A 19,931-nucleotide genomic window follows, 5' to 3' on the forward strand; every position below is an offset into this window, starting at 1 on the left:
GCGGTGATTCTAGGCGAAAAAAGAAGTCGAAAATATAGAATAAACATTTTTTGTTTGAGGCTTTGTTTTCGAGAAAATCGACATTGAATTTTCGCTCGGTACGCCTGCGGTACGTTATAACGGATCTCGCTGTAGATCGTTGTCTCGATGGAAAAATTAAAAAAAAAAGAAAAAAAAACCCCTTTTTTTACGTGGGAAAATCCGGCGGATTTTTATCGGTTAAAACCCCACGGGCGGGCCTAGGTGTAGTTCAGCAACGAGTGAAACCGTTCTCCGGGGGTACTTCCCAAACACTCATAGAAAGCACTACAACATTATAGGCAAGGGGGGGGGGCCCACTTGCCCGTGTATATACTTCTAAGATGATATTTGGTTTTCCACCTTGGCTTGCCCAAGAGTGGTCTCGAACTCGCGACATCTTACTACCCCATACGCCCTTTACGAGCGTAGCTAGCGAACCCGCCGAGTATCTACTAGTTGTTGACGCATTATGTTCATCAAGTTGTCCTTATACTCTGGTATAAGAAAACTCTGGTCTTTAGTGTTGCTACAACGAACACGTGTTTTACAGCTGATAAGATAATAAAATATAGAATAATAGAAAATATAGAATATATAGAATAGAAAATATAGAATAAAAATTTTTCGTTTGGGGCTTTGTTTTCGAGAAAATCGACTTTGAATTTTCGCTCGGTACGCGTGCGGTACGTTATAACGGATCTCACTGTAGATCGTTGCCTCGATGGAAAAATAACGAGACGTGATAAAGTGCGCGCGTACCGAGCGAAAATTCAAAGTCGATTTTCTCGAAAACAAAGCCTCAAACGAAAAATTTTTATTCTATATTTTCGACTTCTTTTTTCGCGTAGAATCACCCCCTTTCCGTTTGTACCACCAATTACCAACCATCCTGTATATGTCGGAGATAAAAGGACATCGGGGTCTCCCTTTTGGAATATTAGGGAAAACTCCAATACTCTAATTCAGACTTTTACTATAGCTACACTTAAGTAATAAAACTAAGAAATAGTTGTGCTCAAGGTTTATGACGATGGGCTTAAGCTCGAAGTGGCATAACGGGTCACTGAACGTAGCCACGGTCACGGGAGGGACGTGTATCTAACAGAGGTATGGAATAATTATATAGCTCTCCTTAAAAACAAAGATTGACCCGAGAGATAGGCAGAGAACTATGTAAGGGCAATTCCACTTAGACATACATAAAGTCTATTCAGAGCAGTACTACTTGCACTTTGAGTGACATCGTGTCTAATCACCGCGATTACTCGGTAACGTTGTAATTCTTACGATTGTGATAATAAACATTACCGCTATTGTATAACAACCATGGCCAATCCTAATCCTAAATTCGTTAAACGCCCCTAACCATATTTTTGACATCAACCCGACATATAGATATATATGTCGGAGATGAAAGGACATCGGGGCCTTTCTTTTGCAATTGTAGGAAGATCCCCAATACTTTAACCTAGACCTTGTATTATAGCGATACTTGAATAACAAAACTGAGAAGTAGTTGTTTATGAATTATTCGATTATGTGTGCCCGAGAGATAGGACAATGGGTAGCCACGGTCACGGGATGGACATTTTTACCTAACAGAGGTATGGCTATCTCTAATGGCTAGTAATTGTATAACTCTCCTTAAAGATATAGCGATACCGAGGGGTACAGAGAGGTACGGAGAGAAGTATATAAAGGCAGTTTGACTTGGACTAAAGAAGTTTGTTAGTTAAGAGTTAGAAAGTTAGAGTCAAGGATTGGAGTTTCACTTGTGGACCAGGAAGAATGCACATTTGCTACCCTGTTGACAGTGGCTACGTTCAGCGACCCGTTATGTCACTTTGAGCCCAAGCCCATTGTCCTAACTACGAAGCGTCCTGTTTTGCGACCAAGTTTTCAGGACAGAAAAAAATAAAAAAAAATACATAAAAAAGCTCCGCTCCCCAGCGGCTTAAACCCAAAAATTGTATTATACAACGAAAAATGTAAAGCGCCGACACATAATACCTTTGTACACAAAGTATCTTTGCCTAACATACCATTACAAAAATTCACCGTTTATTGTGAATATGTACCTAAAACTGTATTCTTGGGCTCAATAAACAACTTTAAATCCTAAAAGAATCCCATTGTCCTAACTCTCGGGTACACATAATCGGGTAATTCATAAACAACTACTTCTCAGTTTTACTCCGATATATGACATATGTGTTTGTTATTTATATGTTTTATTTCTTGTACTTTTGTACGATATGTTTAACAATGCATATACTTTTATTGTAAATAGAGATTACAAGGAATGAATTATCTTTTATATAGCGAACGTTTAAGTTGAGAAAGGTAAATGCTAACGACGAATGAAAAGCTATTTCTAGAATGTAAGCGTAGAGCGACACGAATGAAACAACGTATACATCTTACTAAATGTGATAAGAATGTGTATTGTATGTATCATATCTTTAAGAATGCAGTCTAATTGAAGGACTAGAGGGTTCTGTGCGAATCTATAGTAAGTTGAAAATCGTGCAGAAATATAGAGATAGCATTTGAAAGAATCAAGTCGCGTTGAATGACCTTTTGTTATCTCATTTTATATTTAATGAGCGAAAATCTACCCGCAGTCCAATATTCTCACAATATTATTGGAATAGGAATACGCTCCTTGTACCGATTAAGGATTTATATAATTGTGGAATCTTTGCCAACTTTCTTGCTCATGAATTCGAAATATTCGATATACATATCTGAATAGTTTTATGCTTTTTGGAAATAATCACGGGCTACGACATTTGTTCGACAAATTTTGATGGGAAGTCTAATAAATTCTTTTCGTCTCTTTAAATAAAAAAAATTTCTAATGAATTTTTCTACAATGATTTCTGCTGTCAGGGAAGAAATGTTCAGAACGATAAGAAGATTGGTTGTGAAAAATTGCCTTGAATGAAGAAACTTTATGGTAAATTTTTTCACATAACGTTATTGTAGGAAAAAATTTTTATCGAAAAGGAACGTTGAAAATAATAAAAGCGTTGGTTGTGTAAAGGAAATCAATAATAAATAGTAAGAGCAGATGATAAGTGTAGATTAATGCGAAAACATACCTCAAATTATTTAAATTGTGCATTTACCCTATTATACTTATTGCACGGAATGAAATTAACTGCTAACAAATTTCGCTCGAGTCAGACAAATTTGATTTCGTCCCACACGCAATCAATTTTTCACGACATACACGTCTATCGAACAATTCTGAGAAAGAGAACGGCGGAACATATTTGATATAACAAAATTTTCCATTATATTACTTAAATACTTATTTCTTTAGAAGGTACTAAATTAGAATTATGTTCGCAAAAAAATTGCATAATAAATATTACTTCCCGACAAGATCTTGAATCAGTTATCTTAAAATTATAAAAAATTTAACAAGTGTTTTCATTTGTATATTTTCTCTATAAGGCTTCAGTCTAGTTTAATAATACGAGTATTTGCTAAGTAACTACATCCTAAATTCTTTTTAATCTAGTATGCAGAAATGTAGTTTTCGGACAATTTACTGTTTATAAATATAAATTGTTCCAAAATTACAAGGATATCAGATTTTCATAAAATTCGTATAATTACAGATGAAAATACACAACGATAAAATTCCATTTATTGGAAATATCTCCATTTATTGGAAAATAAACAGTTCAGATAATTGGAGTTCACGCACGCGTGCACACAATGGATCCCCTCAACAGTAAACCACGTGTCATAACCCTCGACACTCGACGAGAATTCGACAATAGCCTAAAGACGATGTCGCTAACTGGACGATATGCTACGCCCCCTCGAGGACGTACGAACAAGACGCATCACATGCGGAACGCCAACGACTGTTGGACAGTCACAGGATTGGACAGAAACAGATTCCTATTCCACAGGAAACTTTGACGAAAACACACCCTCTGGGTGGACAGTTATAATATAAGCAGCAGGCGCTTCAAAAGAAAAAAGACTCTCCCGCCAACGTCTAAACTCTGCTACTCACATTTCATACTTTTCCGCTTATACCAAACAGTTAAAATAAACATACTAAACCCAAGCTTACTAGAAATCTCTAACCCCTTGCCATACCATTTAACTCGGAAGAATTCGGGCCTAAACGTTGCGCCCGAATGGTAGCGAAAGAAGCCGAAGCGGCAGAGACAGACTGTCGGAACTTGAAACATAAAATCGTGCGACTGAATGAGAGATAGCCGAGGCGATCGTGCTCTTACGCAGTTCAAATGAATTTGAACCAAAAGCTTTTAAAAAATATTTTAATTAGTACATATGATTAGAGGAAATCTTGTAGCAAATAAGTATTAATGCTATAATTAATCAATAGCGGAATACAAATAATTTGAAGCATATCCAGGACAATAATATTTGAATTGAAATTAATTTTCTGACTAAAAATGCAAAACAAAATATAAATAAACAATTTAGTTATACGAAGCCATAAATAACTATTTTATTGAGAAATACTCACAAATCTAAGAATTAATAATCCTGAATGGTATGGTACTTTATAAAACATTCCGGTAAATGCAAAGCTACCTTACATTTTGCGCACTCCCAGGTCGTTTCGCTTCGCTTTTTCTGTTTGTAACAAACTTCACACATTCTAGTTGGGTGCTTCTTTTTAGGCGTTCTATTAATATGCTTCGCGAAATAACCCCAATATTGTGCTTGTAATGATGTTGTACGTTCTGCGGATTTCCCACGTTTTGTATAATCAGTTAGCTGTACATGTTTTAAAATTGCCTCAGTTACATCTATTCTATACTTCACATACGATTGTTTTCCTTGATTATTTAATTGTTTTTTCATAATATATGTATTAAATGGAGCCATGTCAGACATGTAAAAAAATAGTTTCTTTTTAGCCCTTGTGCAATTTCCTCATAATGGGGAAATACGCCAGTATTTGGTCATTGAGATTGATCGTTTTTCGGAAGTGATTCTAATAATTCAAAATGGACAGTTTGTGAAGAATCTAGCAAAACGCTACCAAGGATGAAATTCATAGTCGGCGGAAAATCTACAGGGCCGCAAGTATCCTCAAATGGTAAAAAATCGTTAGATTTTTTGAAGATATTTTTTACCGATGAGCTAATAAATCAAATAGCAACTGAAAGAAACAATTGTGCTCCAAAACTGATAGGGGCGAGGACACTGTCATCGCATTCGATTTGGCATAAACCGAGGTTGTATTTTGGTGAATGCTTCATAAATTATCATACAAAATTACAGAAATTAATACTACAAAATCATATTTTCAAAGATATAAATATAGATTAATTATTAGAATATACTAATATTTTTATACGTTAGCATTTTAACATGAAAATTGGACTACGAACCTGACTCGTGATATTCAGGTTTGGCTCAAAATTAGATCACGAGCCTGACTCGCGATATTCAGGTTTAGCTCAAAATTTTCATCACGAGTCAGACTCGTGAAAGTATGGCAAAGGGTTAATCTACCTCCACCTTGAGCGTCAATATCGTTCAAGGTTCGCCACCTAAACCGAACAGTTGCAACCAGAGTGATCGCCACCTAATTGATAGGTCGCAATACACACACACACACACGCGCGCGCGCGCACACACACACACACACACACACACACGCACAATAAGTTCATTCATATAAAATTAGAAATTAAAATTCAGATAAGCGGATTAGATCGACCGGAGTTAGTTTAATTCAGCACAAATTAAAAATTCATTTCTATAATTGGTATATCGATCCATTTGGAAATAACTTACATCCTACATATTGATTACTATTTAAGACGTTTGTTATACAGAGTGGTTGGTAACCGGTGGTACAAGCGGAAAGAAGTCGAAAATATAGAATTTTTTTTTAATTTTTTTTTTTTTATTTTTCCATCGAGACAACGATCTACGGTGAGATCCGTTATAACGAGACGTGATAAAGTGCACGCGTACCGAGCGAAAATTCAAAGTCGATTTTCTCGAAAACAAAGCCTCAAACGAAAAATTGTTATTCTATATTTTCGACTTCTTTTTTCGCGTAGAATCACCCCCTTTCCGCTTGTACCACCAGTTACCAACCACCCTGTATAACCTGTTTTTAACGTCTTTTGGTTTAATGACTTTTAACGTGTTTTCGTTCAATGGCTCTTAATGAGTCCTTATCGTATGAAAAGTATTTTTTACTTAAATGCAGGCCGATTATTTCACTATTATAACACGAAACTCGAGAAAATTTAGAAAACGCTGCCATATACACGATATATTGTATCTACTCGGTCTCTCGCTGGCTTTCTCCGTACTCTGTCGCACCATGAAAAACCCGTGCAAGAATCTCGAATAGCCTCCCGTCCCTCGTACTTTGCTCATTTTTCCCCTTCCACGAAACGCTCGTTAGAACACACGACGACAGACGATTCTATTTCTTGCACCCGTTTCACAAACATGGAGTTCGTAATTACATACAAAAAAAGACATACAAAAATTTTCGAATACTTGTCACAGACCATTTTTATAGATGTACATATTATATGGAATAGAAAACTTTTTGGAATTTGAGGTTATCGTACATAAAAAGCATTATCCCAATTTTTTTTTCAATTTCAGCGATTTTCAGTTGTTAACTTTTTTGATATTTACAAACATATTTTCGATAAATATTAAAACTAAAAATTAAAAAATAATTACCTTCTTGTGGCCTTAATAACTTCGTCCCTGAAGACGTCCAGGCTTAATATTAGTATCTTATTCATCGTTTCAAACAAAAATCAACGGAACGAAAGAATTTGGCAATGCTGAACGTAGAATATGTTGCATTTGCAAAAATATCTTTTTTATCTTTTCTTTCACCGAAACCACATCCAATTGGAAATATCGCAAAACAGACGCTCGAGATATTTCGTTTGTAGCGTAAATGGAACTGCGTCACGAGATTTCTCGTCCATGGATATGAGAGGATTAATTAGATCATAAAAGATACTAAAGACAAACGTTATATCCTTCTCGGAGCAATGTTTACCCTCCCCTTTTTATTTGTTTTACGATAAAGGGGATCGAGGGGATATTTTTGCATTGTGTAGATGACGACGAATACTTACATAAAAGAATGTGAGATTTTTAAGATTTCAACGTGAAAATATTTCACGGATTCAGAAAGCGTGGTAGAACCTCGAGCGTTCAATCAGCGTTTCATGTACATTTTCACGATTAGAAGACAAGCGACGTTAAATGATTCATAAGCAATCGTTCGAACTACCTTACGGGCAATCGATAAGTCGAATAAAAAGGAATTTCCAGAAGAGTATATTTTTAGATCGATGGATGCCACAACCTTGGTTGTATAAAAGTTGATCTAAAAATAAGTGACCAATGCTTGCGGCTTATTTACTAATGGAAAATCCGTTCATCGACGTGTAACGGTTTACGCGCAAGTACCGTTTTAAAAAAAGGCCCGCCACCGTATTATTTCTCCTTTTGGCGAGAAACCGCCGGAATAACTTTTAATAAAATTTATACATAATTTTTACAACTTTACGATTTACAAAGTAGTCTTAATAAATCTTTCCTTTTCCCATAGTACATTGAATTGCAACTTTGCGTGAGTATAAAATTCCAACTCGCTTCCTTGATACTTTAGATCCATTGTCGTACTTCGTATGAAACCAGTGTCCTAATTACTTACGAACGGAAGTGTATGTACACGTGTAATAATTGATCGCGTCTAAATCTGGCGGAGAAACGCAAAAGGAAAGTGACTTTTCTCCGATTTAAACTGGATTGGATGGAAGAAATCCCGTTTTAGACGTAGCAAGGTCATATTGATTACGAATGATTTTAATCTGTAATAGTAAACTGTGTGTTATACGAAGAATGTAGGAAACAAGTATTGCACGGTTTTAATGGTAACGTATAGGATTATTCTCGTAAAAGTTGCACAAACGCAATATCATTTGAAGATTTAAATAAAGTAACTTATTGTTTTATCAGGATAAAAAAATGTACTGGAATAGTAGACATAGGAGTTCAGAAAACTGCAATTATGGTAATAAATGCTTCAATTTCCTTAAACTTTATTAGATTGCAGGAGAAGGACGAATGAAGAAATAGTAACTGGAGAAGTACTTATTAACCCTTTGCACTTCTATGTCGAGTGTGACTCGATTTTTATCTCAGGAGCTCCTTTGTCGAGTTCCACTCGACATTCTTTCAGTCCCGCCTTTTTTTGTGAAATGTGCGAAAGAAAACCAGGATTGCATCCTGGAAATTGTTTCAAGATATATCATACACTTAAAAATTACAAAATGCAACAATAGTGTGAATAAAACTGGTATTTAAATGAATTTGTTTCTCCCTTTATTTATTTAAATTGTCTTATCTTTTAATTAAAGTAAATTTCAAATAAAACACTTAAAAGCGTTGGGAGCTGCTGGTAACGAAATTGAAATAAAATTCGTGGTGCAAAGGGCGAAGCATTTATCGTTGGCATTCTCTTTACAAGGAACCATCTCTAAGTTTTCCGATAACATCTTTCGTTCTATTAGTCCGTGTTCTGATAACCAAGAGTCTACTCTGTAATTCCCTAAAAATGCCAAAGTTAATCCCATTTCTACTATACCACGTCAAAGAACATCCGGTTCTGGAAAATTTCCATAACGCACGAGCTATCTTTCTAGAGCAGTCAAATTTTCGTGGAAGTTGATGCTATGGTTCGCCGCATGCATATTTTATCGCAATTATTTGCTCGTTTCTTAACTGCTTGGAAATAAATCATTCCACGAGAAACGCAAACACTTCGATGGAACTCGGCAAGTTACGTAACCGGACGAAGCCAGAGAGGAACTCTCGCGTTTTCCTTATCGAAAAAATTATTTATGTCGCGATATCAGGTGGGCTTGCTAAAAATATTATCGCTTTGCAATGCGGAACGAATCGATCCAACGTCAACGAACCACGTGATAGAACATACTGAAACCACGATGCACCTTTTCCTGTCTATATTGGGCGTTATCAACATCATATCGAATTATATACAGATTTAATCAAAACCTGTACAATACGTACGTAGCGACTAATTTTAACGTAGAACACATGTTTCTTTCTCTTACGTGGATTGCCAAACTGGAAGTCAAGTACAGGTATTATCGTGAAAAGCTGTTACGAGCTGGTCTTAAGAACGTTCGGAGAACAGTATTTTTAATGCATCATTGTAAGTTTAAGTTAGTGTATTTTTTATTTGAAGTGTATCAGTGACTTCGTTACTCAAAGTATCTCAAAGACGATTGACCTGAGAATATTGCGAAACATTAAATAAATATATGCGTAAAGCGAAATATTTTTGAAAATATAATATTTACAGGCAGAGTGCAAATAAATTCGCTTATAATCCACGATCAGACTTGTGGAGAAGTTTCAAGAAAACGGGTAACATCGCGGACAGACTATGTGGCTTGAAAGCAGTCAGTGTTAATTTCCAACCTGGTGTACTAAATATGATGCACTGACGATCGATATATGTATTAAGAGAATATACTAACAGTCTTATGTAAAACTATACGTGCAAATGCGAGGCCAGAATATTGGGTTCATTTGCAAGGAAAGTCAAATGAGTGATGAACTATGCAGTAGAAAGTTTGAGACAACATACTAGGTTGGCTTTGCAATGCAAATTTTGTATGTTTCTAGAGTAAGTAAACTATAGAGTTGTGTTCCTTTTTTCAACTGCAAAGGGTTATATTTATCTAGATGAATTATGCACTGCATTTTTCTCATCTTTTTTATACAATAAATAAAAATAATTTATTTTGAACGTTATTTGTAATATAGTTTCTGGATCCTCTTGCACAATAATTCATTAGGAAAGGATAATCAAATAACTTGAAATTTGTACAATTTATTTCTGACATTTCATCCGTTTTGTTACCAAACTTATATCTGTTACATAAGAAAATATGTATATTGGTACTTTCTGAGACTTGTAAAATTTCACTAATAATATTAGTTCAATTGTTTAAGAGTTCCCCGAGAGTAAATTCACTTCTAAATTTCTTCACGGATAACACAGACACAACTAAGGAAAGGAAATCTAAATAGAACTTTTTTTCTAAATATTATTCTAAATATTTGAATATTTCTCATATCTTTCCATATAATATACATTCTGGCACATTCAAATTTTTCATAAATGCATAAACATCCGCAGCCTTCTAGGAAAATTACGTTATTACAGTGTATCAGACTTCCAATATGCTGATGATCATAAACGTTAAACGATCATCGTCAGAAATAAATGAAAAAGGATAACATCAGACTTACCCATTGACGACGGAAGAGGATTCATCAATGTTCGATGGTCCCGACACCTGGACTTTGGGCAAGTTGTAGATATCCACCTGTCCTTGTCCATACCCATGCCCATGACTATGCTGCTGTTGCTGTTGTTGTTGTTGTTGTTGTTGGGTATGCGTCGTCGAATGTTCATCGCTGTCGCTACTCTGCGGAGGCTCAGATCCTACTCCTCCACGAGGTCTGAAAAAAGACGATACATTCGAAATATTAAATCGGTCTACGATCATTATCTTAAATATCGTTAATTAATACACTGTCGGTCTCCCTCCGAATTCCTCGTTAAAAATGCTCTTTTTTTATCCAACGACCACTGCATGATATCTGAAATTTATACGACACTGGTCGCAAACAACGGATTTGATTACAGAGCGACGCAAATCCAACTCATCGATAAATTAATTTAATTCGACAGTCGATAATCGTGACTTCTCGCATAGTTATTGCGATTTTTGATATTTATGAAGTTGCTCCGAAGGAATTAGTATAAGATTATTATTGGATTTAGTAAATTTTATCTTTAACGATTTTTAGAAAGTTTTTGTTTGAAATTTGTGGAAATAACGTATAACGATCTAATGTTAGAGTTGCTTCGAGATCGAAAATAGAATAAATATTGCAGTTTAAAATACACCAAAATAGACAGGAAATAGAATAATAAGAGCTTATATTAGATGCAACAACGGGAAGGAAATGATCCACATACGTCAACGATGACATGTTTAACCTTACGGAGACGACGCGCACTAAGGCTCGTTTTTTTCTATGTGACGTAAATTTCAAGATAATAGGGCACAAGGTAAAAAGAAAGAAAGTTTCTTTCTTATTTGTAACATGAAAAATCGATTCTATTTAATAGAGTCATAATCGACGAATATAAGAATGAGTCTGTGATTTAGTAACTTTCGTGACGTCTAGAAATACATAGCTGGCCAAAATACCGTTATGGGACACGGGACGTAATGGGTGACACGAGAAACGAGTTTAAAAAGTCACACCTGCGATGAGTGTTATCGTAGCTAGCAGTCCAGTAGAGGGGCGCCACTGTCCCACGTTACACGGCTACACAGTCACATACAAAAACTGACTTAAAATTAGGTCTTCTCCCACGACTCACGAATAGTCGCTTCAATTACTCCAGACTTCCTGTCCACTCCTTCCGGTCTTCATGCTACATAACAACGAAGACCTTGACAACTTTTCGTGGAGACGTTCGAACGTCAATACGGTTGCAGCATCATTTTTCTCTGAGAAGCTGCTCGGCAGATCAATGAAACTTTTATCGGATGACATATAAATACTTTTTCTCTCGCAAATCCTCTTCCTCCTGTTGTTTTCCTCTTGTATTCGGAGACTAACCACCGACAGATTCGAACCACCTTTCGAAGAATCCCTCTTCTAACACGATGCACCAACTTCCTTCATCTCGACGCAATTTGGGTATTTTGAAAATAGGCAAAACTCGTTTGGTTTGTTCTCGATCAAAGTGCGAGGGTATACAACGTGGACTACGTGATTCCAACAAAAGTTTGCGGTGAAAATACAGCAATGCGGTGTGCCGAACGTGCTGCAGTCCGCGCTCGTGCGACTCCTCGCTACTAGACGAGGCTTTCGCGGATGTACGCCAATGGTACAGCACCATTGGATGTACGTGAACGCACACTCAGCTGTTTCGGCGCGTCTGCGCCAGTCCTGCCAGCTATTGACCGAACACCACGCTGCTGGTTGTATAGCTATATAGACGAGTTGATTTGTAAACGTGTGTACACGTGGGAATGTATGCGATCTAACTGAAACGATGGGATCGCATCGCTGCACACACCGCTATCTCGGAAAAACGGCCGATAGAGGGACCGCGGTATCGGTCAGCTGATCGCGATGTTGTTTCCCGGACTAACCCAATCTATTTCCGTCTCTCTTTATTGCGTGGTGACCGCAATAGCGCGAGTGAAACAGAGCGATACACGTGCACAGTCTTAGGCTGATACGAGTTTACGGTGGACGTTTAATTGCCTCATGGATTGATGAAATAAAAATAATTTCCTCATTAAGCAACTACCGGTGTGCATCGCGATGACTGACAGGAGCGTAGCGGAAGAATCGCGGGTCCAGCGCGAATGAAAATTTTTGATTCTGTCGTAGGGTTGTCTACAAATTGGATCGAAATTTTTTTATGACTGTGATCCTGAATTTTCAATCTGTATAAAATATTTGTATCTTCGATGAGCTAGAAACTTTTCATTCAATAAAACGAAATATATTCGACGATGAAATGCAAGATACAAATTCGAGATTCTATATGAACGATTTGTAGAATACAAAGAACAAAAATGACCATATGTAGAAATAACGCGTGATAATTAAAAAGGATATGTAATTTTAAAATTAATCAGCAATTAGTTAACACGTTTTGGGTGTCAAAACAAGTAATTTGAGACATTTTGGAAAATGCAAGGACATTGAGCCTGGTTCAGGTCCGTACGACGTCAACTCAGATTCCTTGTGCAAAAAATATTTGTCCTAATCTTTAATATCTTATATTAAGTTTTATTTGCATAACGATTGTTACTGAACAAGAAGCAACGACGTTATAATATCATAATCTTAATCAAACACTGTAACCAATCCAGATTTAATGAAATACTTTGGTAGCCTAAAATTCAGAGGACCTCTACGCGATACATACAGCCCTAAATATTGACACATCGACGACTGTCACTGTTTAATGTTTTAATTTATGATCTCACTATGTTATTTCCACTTATTATACCGCTATCCTAACCATATCCGACTCTATGTTTTTAATCACAATATTCGATTCTCAAAATAATTTTATCTCCACAAAATTCACTGGACGGGAGGTCCTATATCCTCCTATATCTAAAGTAACACACCCTATGCACCACTCAATGGTCAGCCTCTCGCAACAAAATGCGCAGTATTCCTATCCCAGACAAGAGATAGAGAACGCGGAGACGATTGCGTTTGCGGAAATCGCTATCTCTGCCACGAATGTATCCGGAGGGATCCACTGAACCGTTACTAGTCCACACACGATAGATCAGAGAGACTTACGTGGGCATTGACACGGCGGGACAGCCAAGCTGCAGAAGATTTCTGGCGAGGTATTCCGGCGCAGGTGCGTCGATCGCAGGTGCGGAGTGCCTGGCGGGCCGAACTGGTATGGTATCTCCTTTATCTGGGGTCCATGTCATGGACACCGATGATTTTCCATCGTTCGACGACACGTATGATTGATTGCTATTGACGGTACTTGAGTTCGATGATTTTGCCAATCTGAGGGATGTAGTTCGCCGAAACGTTCCTAGTTCGCTGTCTGAAAAAAGTTCCTTGAGATATTTATTTAAACACTAAAAAGGAAATTGCATTCATAAAAGATTTAAATTATATCTTCTTATATTCTGAGAGTTTGTCTTAAATCAAGTATCGCGATTATGTTGATTAAGTGTGAAATAAATGTGAAAATGTAAATAAACAAATGAAAGATAAATGCAAGTGTATAAAGCAAATTAAAAATATAAAGCAAAACACAAAAATATAAATAAAATGGATATATGTACATAAATAAATTAAAAAGTAAATAAATAAAAAGCTAAAGATATGCTGTTCCATATGTTCATCGATTTAATAAGGCGAATAACAAACTGAGTAGAAGTGTTTAGGTTACTAGGTTAGTTTTATGTTAATTTCACAATTCTCGACATAACTATGGATGATATTCATTTCGATTTCTATGAAGTATGTGAAATTGAATGCACATGATGTGTATAAAGTAATTTAAAGATGGTTAATTTGAACGAGTTGTTTCATACAAAGGAATAAATACTGTGAATAACATATAATATATACTATACTATACTATACTATATATAATACTGAGAATGCTATAATAATTATATATTCTTTTATGAATTCTTATGCTCCTGTCGAATATATATTTTTACGATTAAAGATAAGACATTTTATACATACCATAACCTTATTTGAAAACAAAACATGTGTTCGATAAAAACATTAACATATAAAGGATTACTTGGGAAAGAAAATTTCTATAGTCATAATATTTTTATACTTGAAAAACAGAATTTACTTTTGAAACGCATTTTCATTTTATTAAAAGTTATTTCGTTAGTACTATCTAACCAAAATCTTATTATCGAAATTACAGTTATCGGAAACACTTGTTAAAATAACCGATATTATGCGAAAAATACACAGAAACACTCTTCAAAAATAATTATTTACTGCTCGAACAACGGAAGACTCGGAATTGCCCAACTTCAATGTTAAAAACAAATTCAACTACCGTCGAAAGTGAAAACGATAAAGATGCAAAATGTAGTCCATAGTCCAAGCTCCAAGCGACATTCAACTACATGTGATGGACATTTATAAATACAGATGACACATCACAACACTCTTACTTTCATTCCTTTCATGAACAGTAACGTTTTTCACCTGAGAATCCTCGTGTTGACATTGTTATCAGGTACATACGTTCCTTTTCATCGAAAGACCGATAGACGATAAAATCAACTGAATATATCGATGAACGACAAAGTGTAAAATCGCAATTGAGTTATGCGAAACGAAAGGTCCACCGAATGAGCTGAGAAGCAAATGATGTTTAAGAAACAGGTGTGCTGATATTAGCAAATACGCGTTTCTTGCCTATTCTTGGCGACACTGCTTTAATTCGTTTAAAACCCTATTGCATCACGTCAACCTTAGCATTAGTGTACTATATCTTCGGTTTCTCATAAGTTACGTGAGCGTATTACAGACATGCTTCTGTAATCAAATCAACGCCATCCATCCGTTCGTGCATATTCAGGCTTACCTCGTATCTGATCAATTCCCAGAGCGTTAAAAAATAACCTTGATGGTCGATGCAGTGAAACACGAAATATAATATACAAAGACGCTGCACGAATTTCGTAAAGAAATCGCCCAGAAGTCGAATACGACGAAATGAGAAGATTAACGCTCGTCTGTATTAACATCTTTCGTGGCCGAAGTATTTTGGAAGAAGCATCTAAAGGAAAAAGCTTATGTTAAAGAAACTTTGAGAAATGAAATAAAATAAAATAAAAATTTTTTTTAATAAAAATATGTATAAATAAACATATACGATTATTTTGACATTTTTTAGGATATAATTGTATATTTCTTTATAATAAATAGATTCGCCTTTTATCTTAATATTTATGTTAATATCATATATTATTTGCAAAGAAGTATTACACAAAAGTTATCAACTCTAATTTTATGAAACTTATCATATGAAAAACAAAGAAAGACCTAAAACCTATATTTATATTTTTATTGTCTTTCATACAATTAATTTTACAAAATAAAATAAGATACCTTTATATCTATAAAATCTTTATCATATAAAAAGATAAAATATCTTCAAATCTAATCGTTTCCAGATACAAGTATTTCAATATCTTCCCATAAACAATAAAAAGTGCATCGATTAGTTTATAAAAAAAATATACAGCTTTATTTAAGAGAAAATCGATGGACTTGAAGATGAAAAAAAATGACTTTGGAGGATAAAATCACGAGTCACAACGTGTGACAAAATACATTAAAAACAAAAGAAGATCATTAAAGAAATAGGATAGACATATACAAAATTTAGAAAGTACATATTATTTTTTAAGAGTTCGAAATTATTTTACGGATCTCCAGACAGATGTACATCTCCCTAAATCGAAAAAGATAAGAATCCTTTTGTTGCTAATTTTATACCGATTTTACTTATATCATAAATATAGCATGGGTCGTATTAAAAATCACCAATCTTTTGCTCATCGAAAATACTGGAATTATATAACAAAGTATGAAAAACGATTCTGTAAGCCTCTGACTAACAACTAAAAACTCGAATGCCTCACTTAGGTACAAGGACAATCACGCTTTTTGGCAATAAGCCGCGCGTCCTTCCCGGGATTGCCGCATTTCCCTGAACATATTTGCGACACGTATATGCGTTCGTGTATCTTCCTTGATTCACAATTATTTCCGGAATTGCACACATCTGAGAATTCCATAGTAATGTAATCACATTAAACTTCCACGATTTGGAATAGATTAGTAATCGTTCGAGCGGAAACTTTCTTCTCGCTTACCTGGAAGATTTTAAGAAACTACGTGATAATCATAGACAAATAGTTTTAAGGGAATTGTTCTTTTCGAAATTACAAAGATATAAATAACCTATAAAATTTTTTCTATTCGTATCTAGCACTTTAGGAAAATTTCAAGCCATTTATATATCTGATTAAAGAATTCAAATAACAAACGATGTAATCGTCAAAAAAAATAACAAATAATTTTCTTAATAGAAAATTGAATACAGTATTGGATATTGCAAATAAGAATTTATTTTTAGAACCAAGTTAGCCGATTTAGCTATTAGAGCCAACATAAAGTAATGCTAGAATATAGTGACTGTCAACTTTAAGCTAATATATTTCTTATTTATACCGAAAACCTCTTCAAGTTAGAAAATACGATTGACTGGAAAATGATCAAAAGAACGCAGCAAGGTTTAGAACACAACAGACCACGAGTTGACGTAGTCCGATAATGAAGAAGTACGTACGATAAAGAAAACAAGAGTTGACGGATCGAAGAGTACCATGATAACTACAATATAATATCGTCGGTGCTCGACCGATAGCACGTTCAAGTTCCATTTTATTCGTGTGCTCGTTAATTCGGTCTCAATTAGTATTAAGTGAGCACATATATGCACGTCCGTTCCTCACAGAGAAAGTCGCGAGTTCAGAGCTGCATATTTCACGACAAGCAGAACAGATTCTATGCGAAATTATTTTTAATCGAATCGAAACAGAGATAGACGATGCCAGCCATAAGGACTACGGCGTTTGTTCTGTTCCTTTTAATTAGAGAATTAAAATTATAATATTAATATGATATAATATAAATATAATTATAATATTTTAAATTAGAGAAAATTGAAGTTTTATTATATACGCAATTTTTGTGCCATCTTTGTTTTTCTTCATTCAATTTAAAATATTTAGTCATCGCATATTTCGTAATAGACTGTACATTTTTATACACTATATATCTTTACTTAACATGTAAAAAAACATAGAAACTTTCAAATATCTCAACATATTTTGTAAAGTGAAAAAATATTACATATATTTTAACATTAGTATATTTTGACTAAAGGAGGTAGAAATATACCGAATCGAGGAAGCTTCGGGTTCTATAAAACACGTATCGATATCTAATATACAGAGTGGTTGGTAACTGGTGGTACAAGCGGAAAGGGGGTGATTCTACGCGAAAAAAGAAGTCGAAAATATAGAATAACAATTTTTCGTTTGAGGCTTTGTTTTCGAGAAAATCGTCTTTGAATTTTCGCTCGGTACGCCTACGGTACGTTATAACGGATCTCACTGTAGATCGTTGTCTCGATGGAAAAATTAAAAAAAAAAGAAAAAAACCCCTTTTTTTACGTGGGGAAATCCGGCGGATTTTTATCGGCTAAAACCCCACGGGCGGGCCTAGGTGTAAGTTCAGCAACGAGTGAAACCGTTCTCCGGGGGTACTTCCCAAAACACTCATAGAAAGCACTACAACATTATAGGCAAGGGGGGGGGCCCACTTGCCCGTGTATATACTTCTAAGATGATATTTGGTTTTCCACCTTGGCTTGCCCAGGAGTGGTCTCGAACTCGCGACATCTTACTACCCTATACGCCCTTTACGAGCGTAGCTAGCGAACCCGCCGAGTATTTACTAGTTGTTGACGCATTATGTTCATCATGTTGTCCTTATACTCTGGTATAAGAAAACTCTGGTCTTCAGTGTTGCTACAACGAACACGTGTTTTACAGCTGATAAGATAATAAAATATAGAATAATAGAAAATATAGAATATATAGAATAGAAAATATAGAATAAAAATTTTTCGTTTGAGCCTTTGTTTTCGAGAAAATCGACTTTGAATTTTCGCTCGGTACGCCTGCGGTACGTTATAACGGATCTCACTGCAGATCGTTGTCTCGATGGAAAAAATTAAAAAAAAATTTTTATTCTATATTTTCGACTTCTTTTTTCGCGTAGAATCACCCCCTTTCAGCTTGTACCACCAGTTACCAACCACCCTGTATAACTAAAATAACAGATTTTTAATAAAACAACTAGGAAATAAAAGTAATGGCAAGCAGCAAATTTGTATCAAATAGCACAGCTCTCCTTCGAAAAAACCTATCTAGCATTTTTTTCGCTTTCTATTATAATTGTGGAAGTATTTGAGTTTCTTTATGTTCTTTAACTGTTACGTAAAGTTATTGTCGCTACAAATTAACTAAAATGTTTGGATGCTTATGAGCAATGTATGTGTATTTCAAGTGCCTAATGAATAGACATAATACAATATTCTAGTACTTATGACTGACAAGATAAATCTATATACAGACTTCATCGTGCGTTTCATAATAATTGACATAACACGCTTTTCTAAACTACGCAAATGAAGTATGTGTTTATTTAAGCGACAGAGCATAATACATACATACATATATATGTACGTCGCGACACTTGTAATGAAACGCATTGCACGAAGAAATGTGCACTCTGTTTACGGCGAGCATGCCAACGACAGATTAAACCGATCTTAAAATAGAAGGTCAGTCTGCATTGCATTGAAAATTGTCACATTTATATGGAATCAGTCGCTCTGTTGGGGAACGAAACGTTGAAATAGATTTATGCGACGACACGTGAATGCTACTACCGTCAGAGTCAAAATATAACGGGGTCTCTTATAAATATTTGGTTTTGTGAATACTACAGAGGGCAAGTGTGATAAGTCACATACAATATCATAATATTTATCTATAAATATATATATATATTTGTGGGAAAAGGATCCTCTCCAAATATAAAAAACAAACGTAATTATTATATTTCCAGCTACAAAGCTGACGTTAAATATAAATCTAGTAAATTATATTGTACACTTTCATATCTTTCTAATTTTAAATACTTGATATTTAAATTGTGTTTACTAGAAAAAATGTTTAGTATCTGAGAAAAATTTAAATACATATCGCTGTATGTTTATCGATTTCGTGTTATTATAAGTAACTATAACTTAAAAAAAAATTATATTAAACGTAATTAAAGGTATCTACATAGGTATTTTAATACGTAAGGTAAACGAATAGTTCCTGTTTGCAATGTGCTAGTTGCATGGATGGTAGTCACTGTGGAGTTAAAGTTCGTCTGACAATAATGGTAGATACTATATGTCGAACATCTATCCTCTGGTCATATTATTATATATGCATATATGCACGGTGTCAACGATATCTTCGAGACAATGTCTCTGATTGTAACATGTTTGTAAAACGATAACAAGATAATGTTACGATCGTATACAATAGTTAGGAAATTATTTTTAAACCGTTATGATTTACGGTATGTAATGTCTGTAGATAATAGAATTTTAATTTTCTAACGGGAAC

The 19,931-nt window shown here is 35.0% G+C and overlaps 1 protein-coding gene across 5 annotated transcripts in view; it reads right to left on the minus strand.

The window, feature by feature from the left end:
* LOC117241922 (GRAM domain-containing protein 2A-like) overlaps positions 1-19,931 on the minus strand; it is an 82,345-nt gene that overhangs the window by 60,323 nt on the left and 2,091 nt on the right. Inside the window, exons 2-4 of one of the 5 annotated variants that reach the window (XM_033508197.1) lie at positions 15,254-15,448; positions 13,468-13,729; positions 10,363-10,575 (exon numbers count right to left, since the gene is read on the minus strand). In XM_033508197.1, coding sequence (XP_033364088.1) covers positions 10,363-10,575; positions 13,468-13,729; positions 15,254-15,448 — 670 coding nt within the window. Of the gene's footprint in view, positions 1-10,362; positions 10,576-10,649; positions 10,727-13,467; positions 13,743-14,871; positions 14,909-15,253; positions 15,449-19,931 lie in introns of those variants that run through there. The other 4 variants (XM_033508200.1, XM_033508199.1, XM_033508198.1 and 1 more) reach the window with 4 other exon arrangements.

The sequence above is a fragment of the Bombus vosnesenskii genome, unplaced genomic scaffold, assembly GCF_011952255.1.
Source record: "Bombus vosnesenskii isolate JDL3184/JDL3185 unplaced genomic scaffold, Bvos_JDL3184-5_v1.1 scf7180000016262, whole genome shotgun sequence".
NCBI classification, from domain to species: domain Eukaryota; kingdom Metazoa; phylum Arthropoda; class Insecta; order Hymenoptera; family Apidae; genus Bombus; species Bombus vosnesenskii.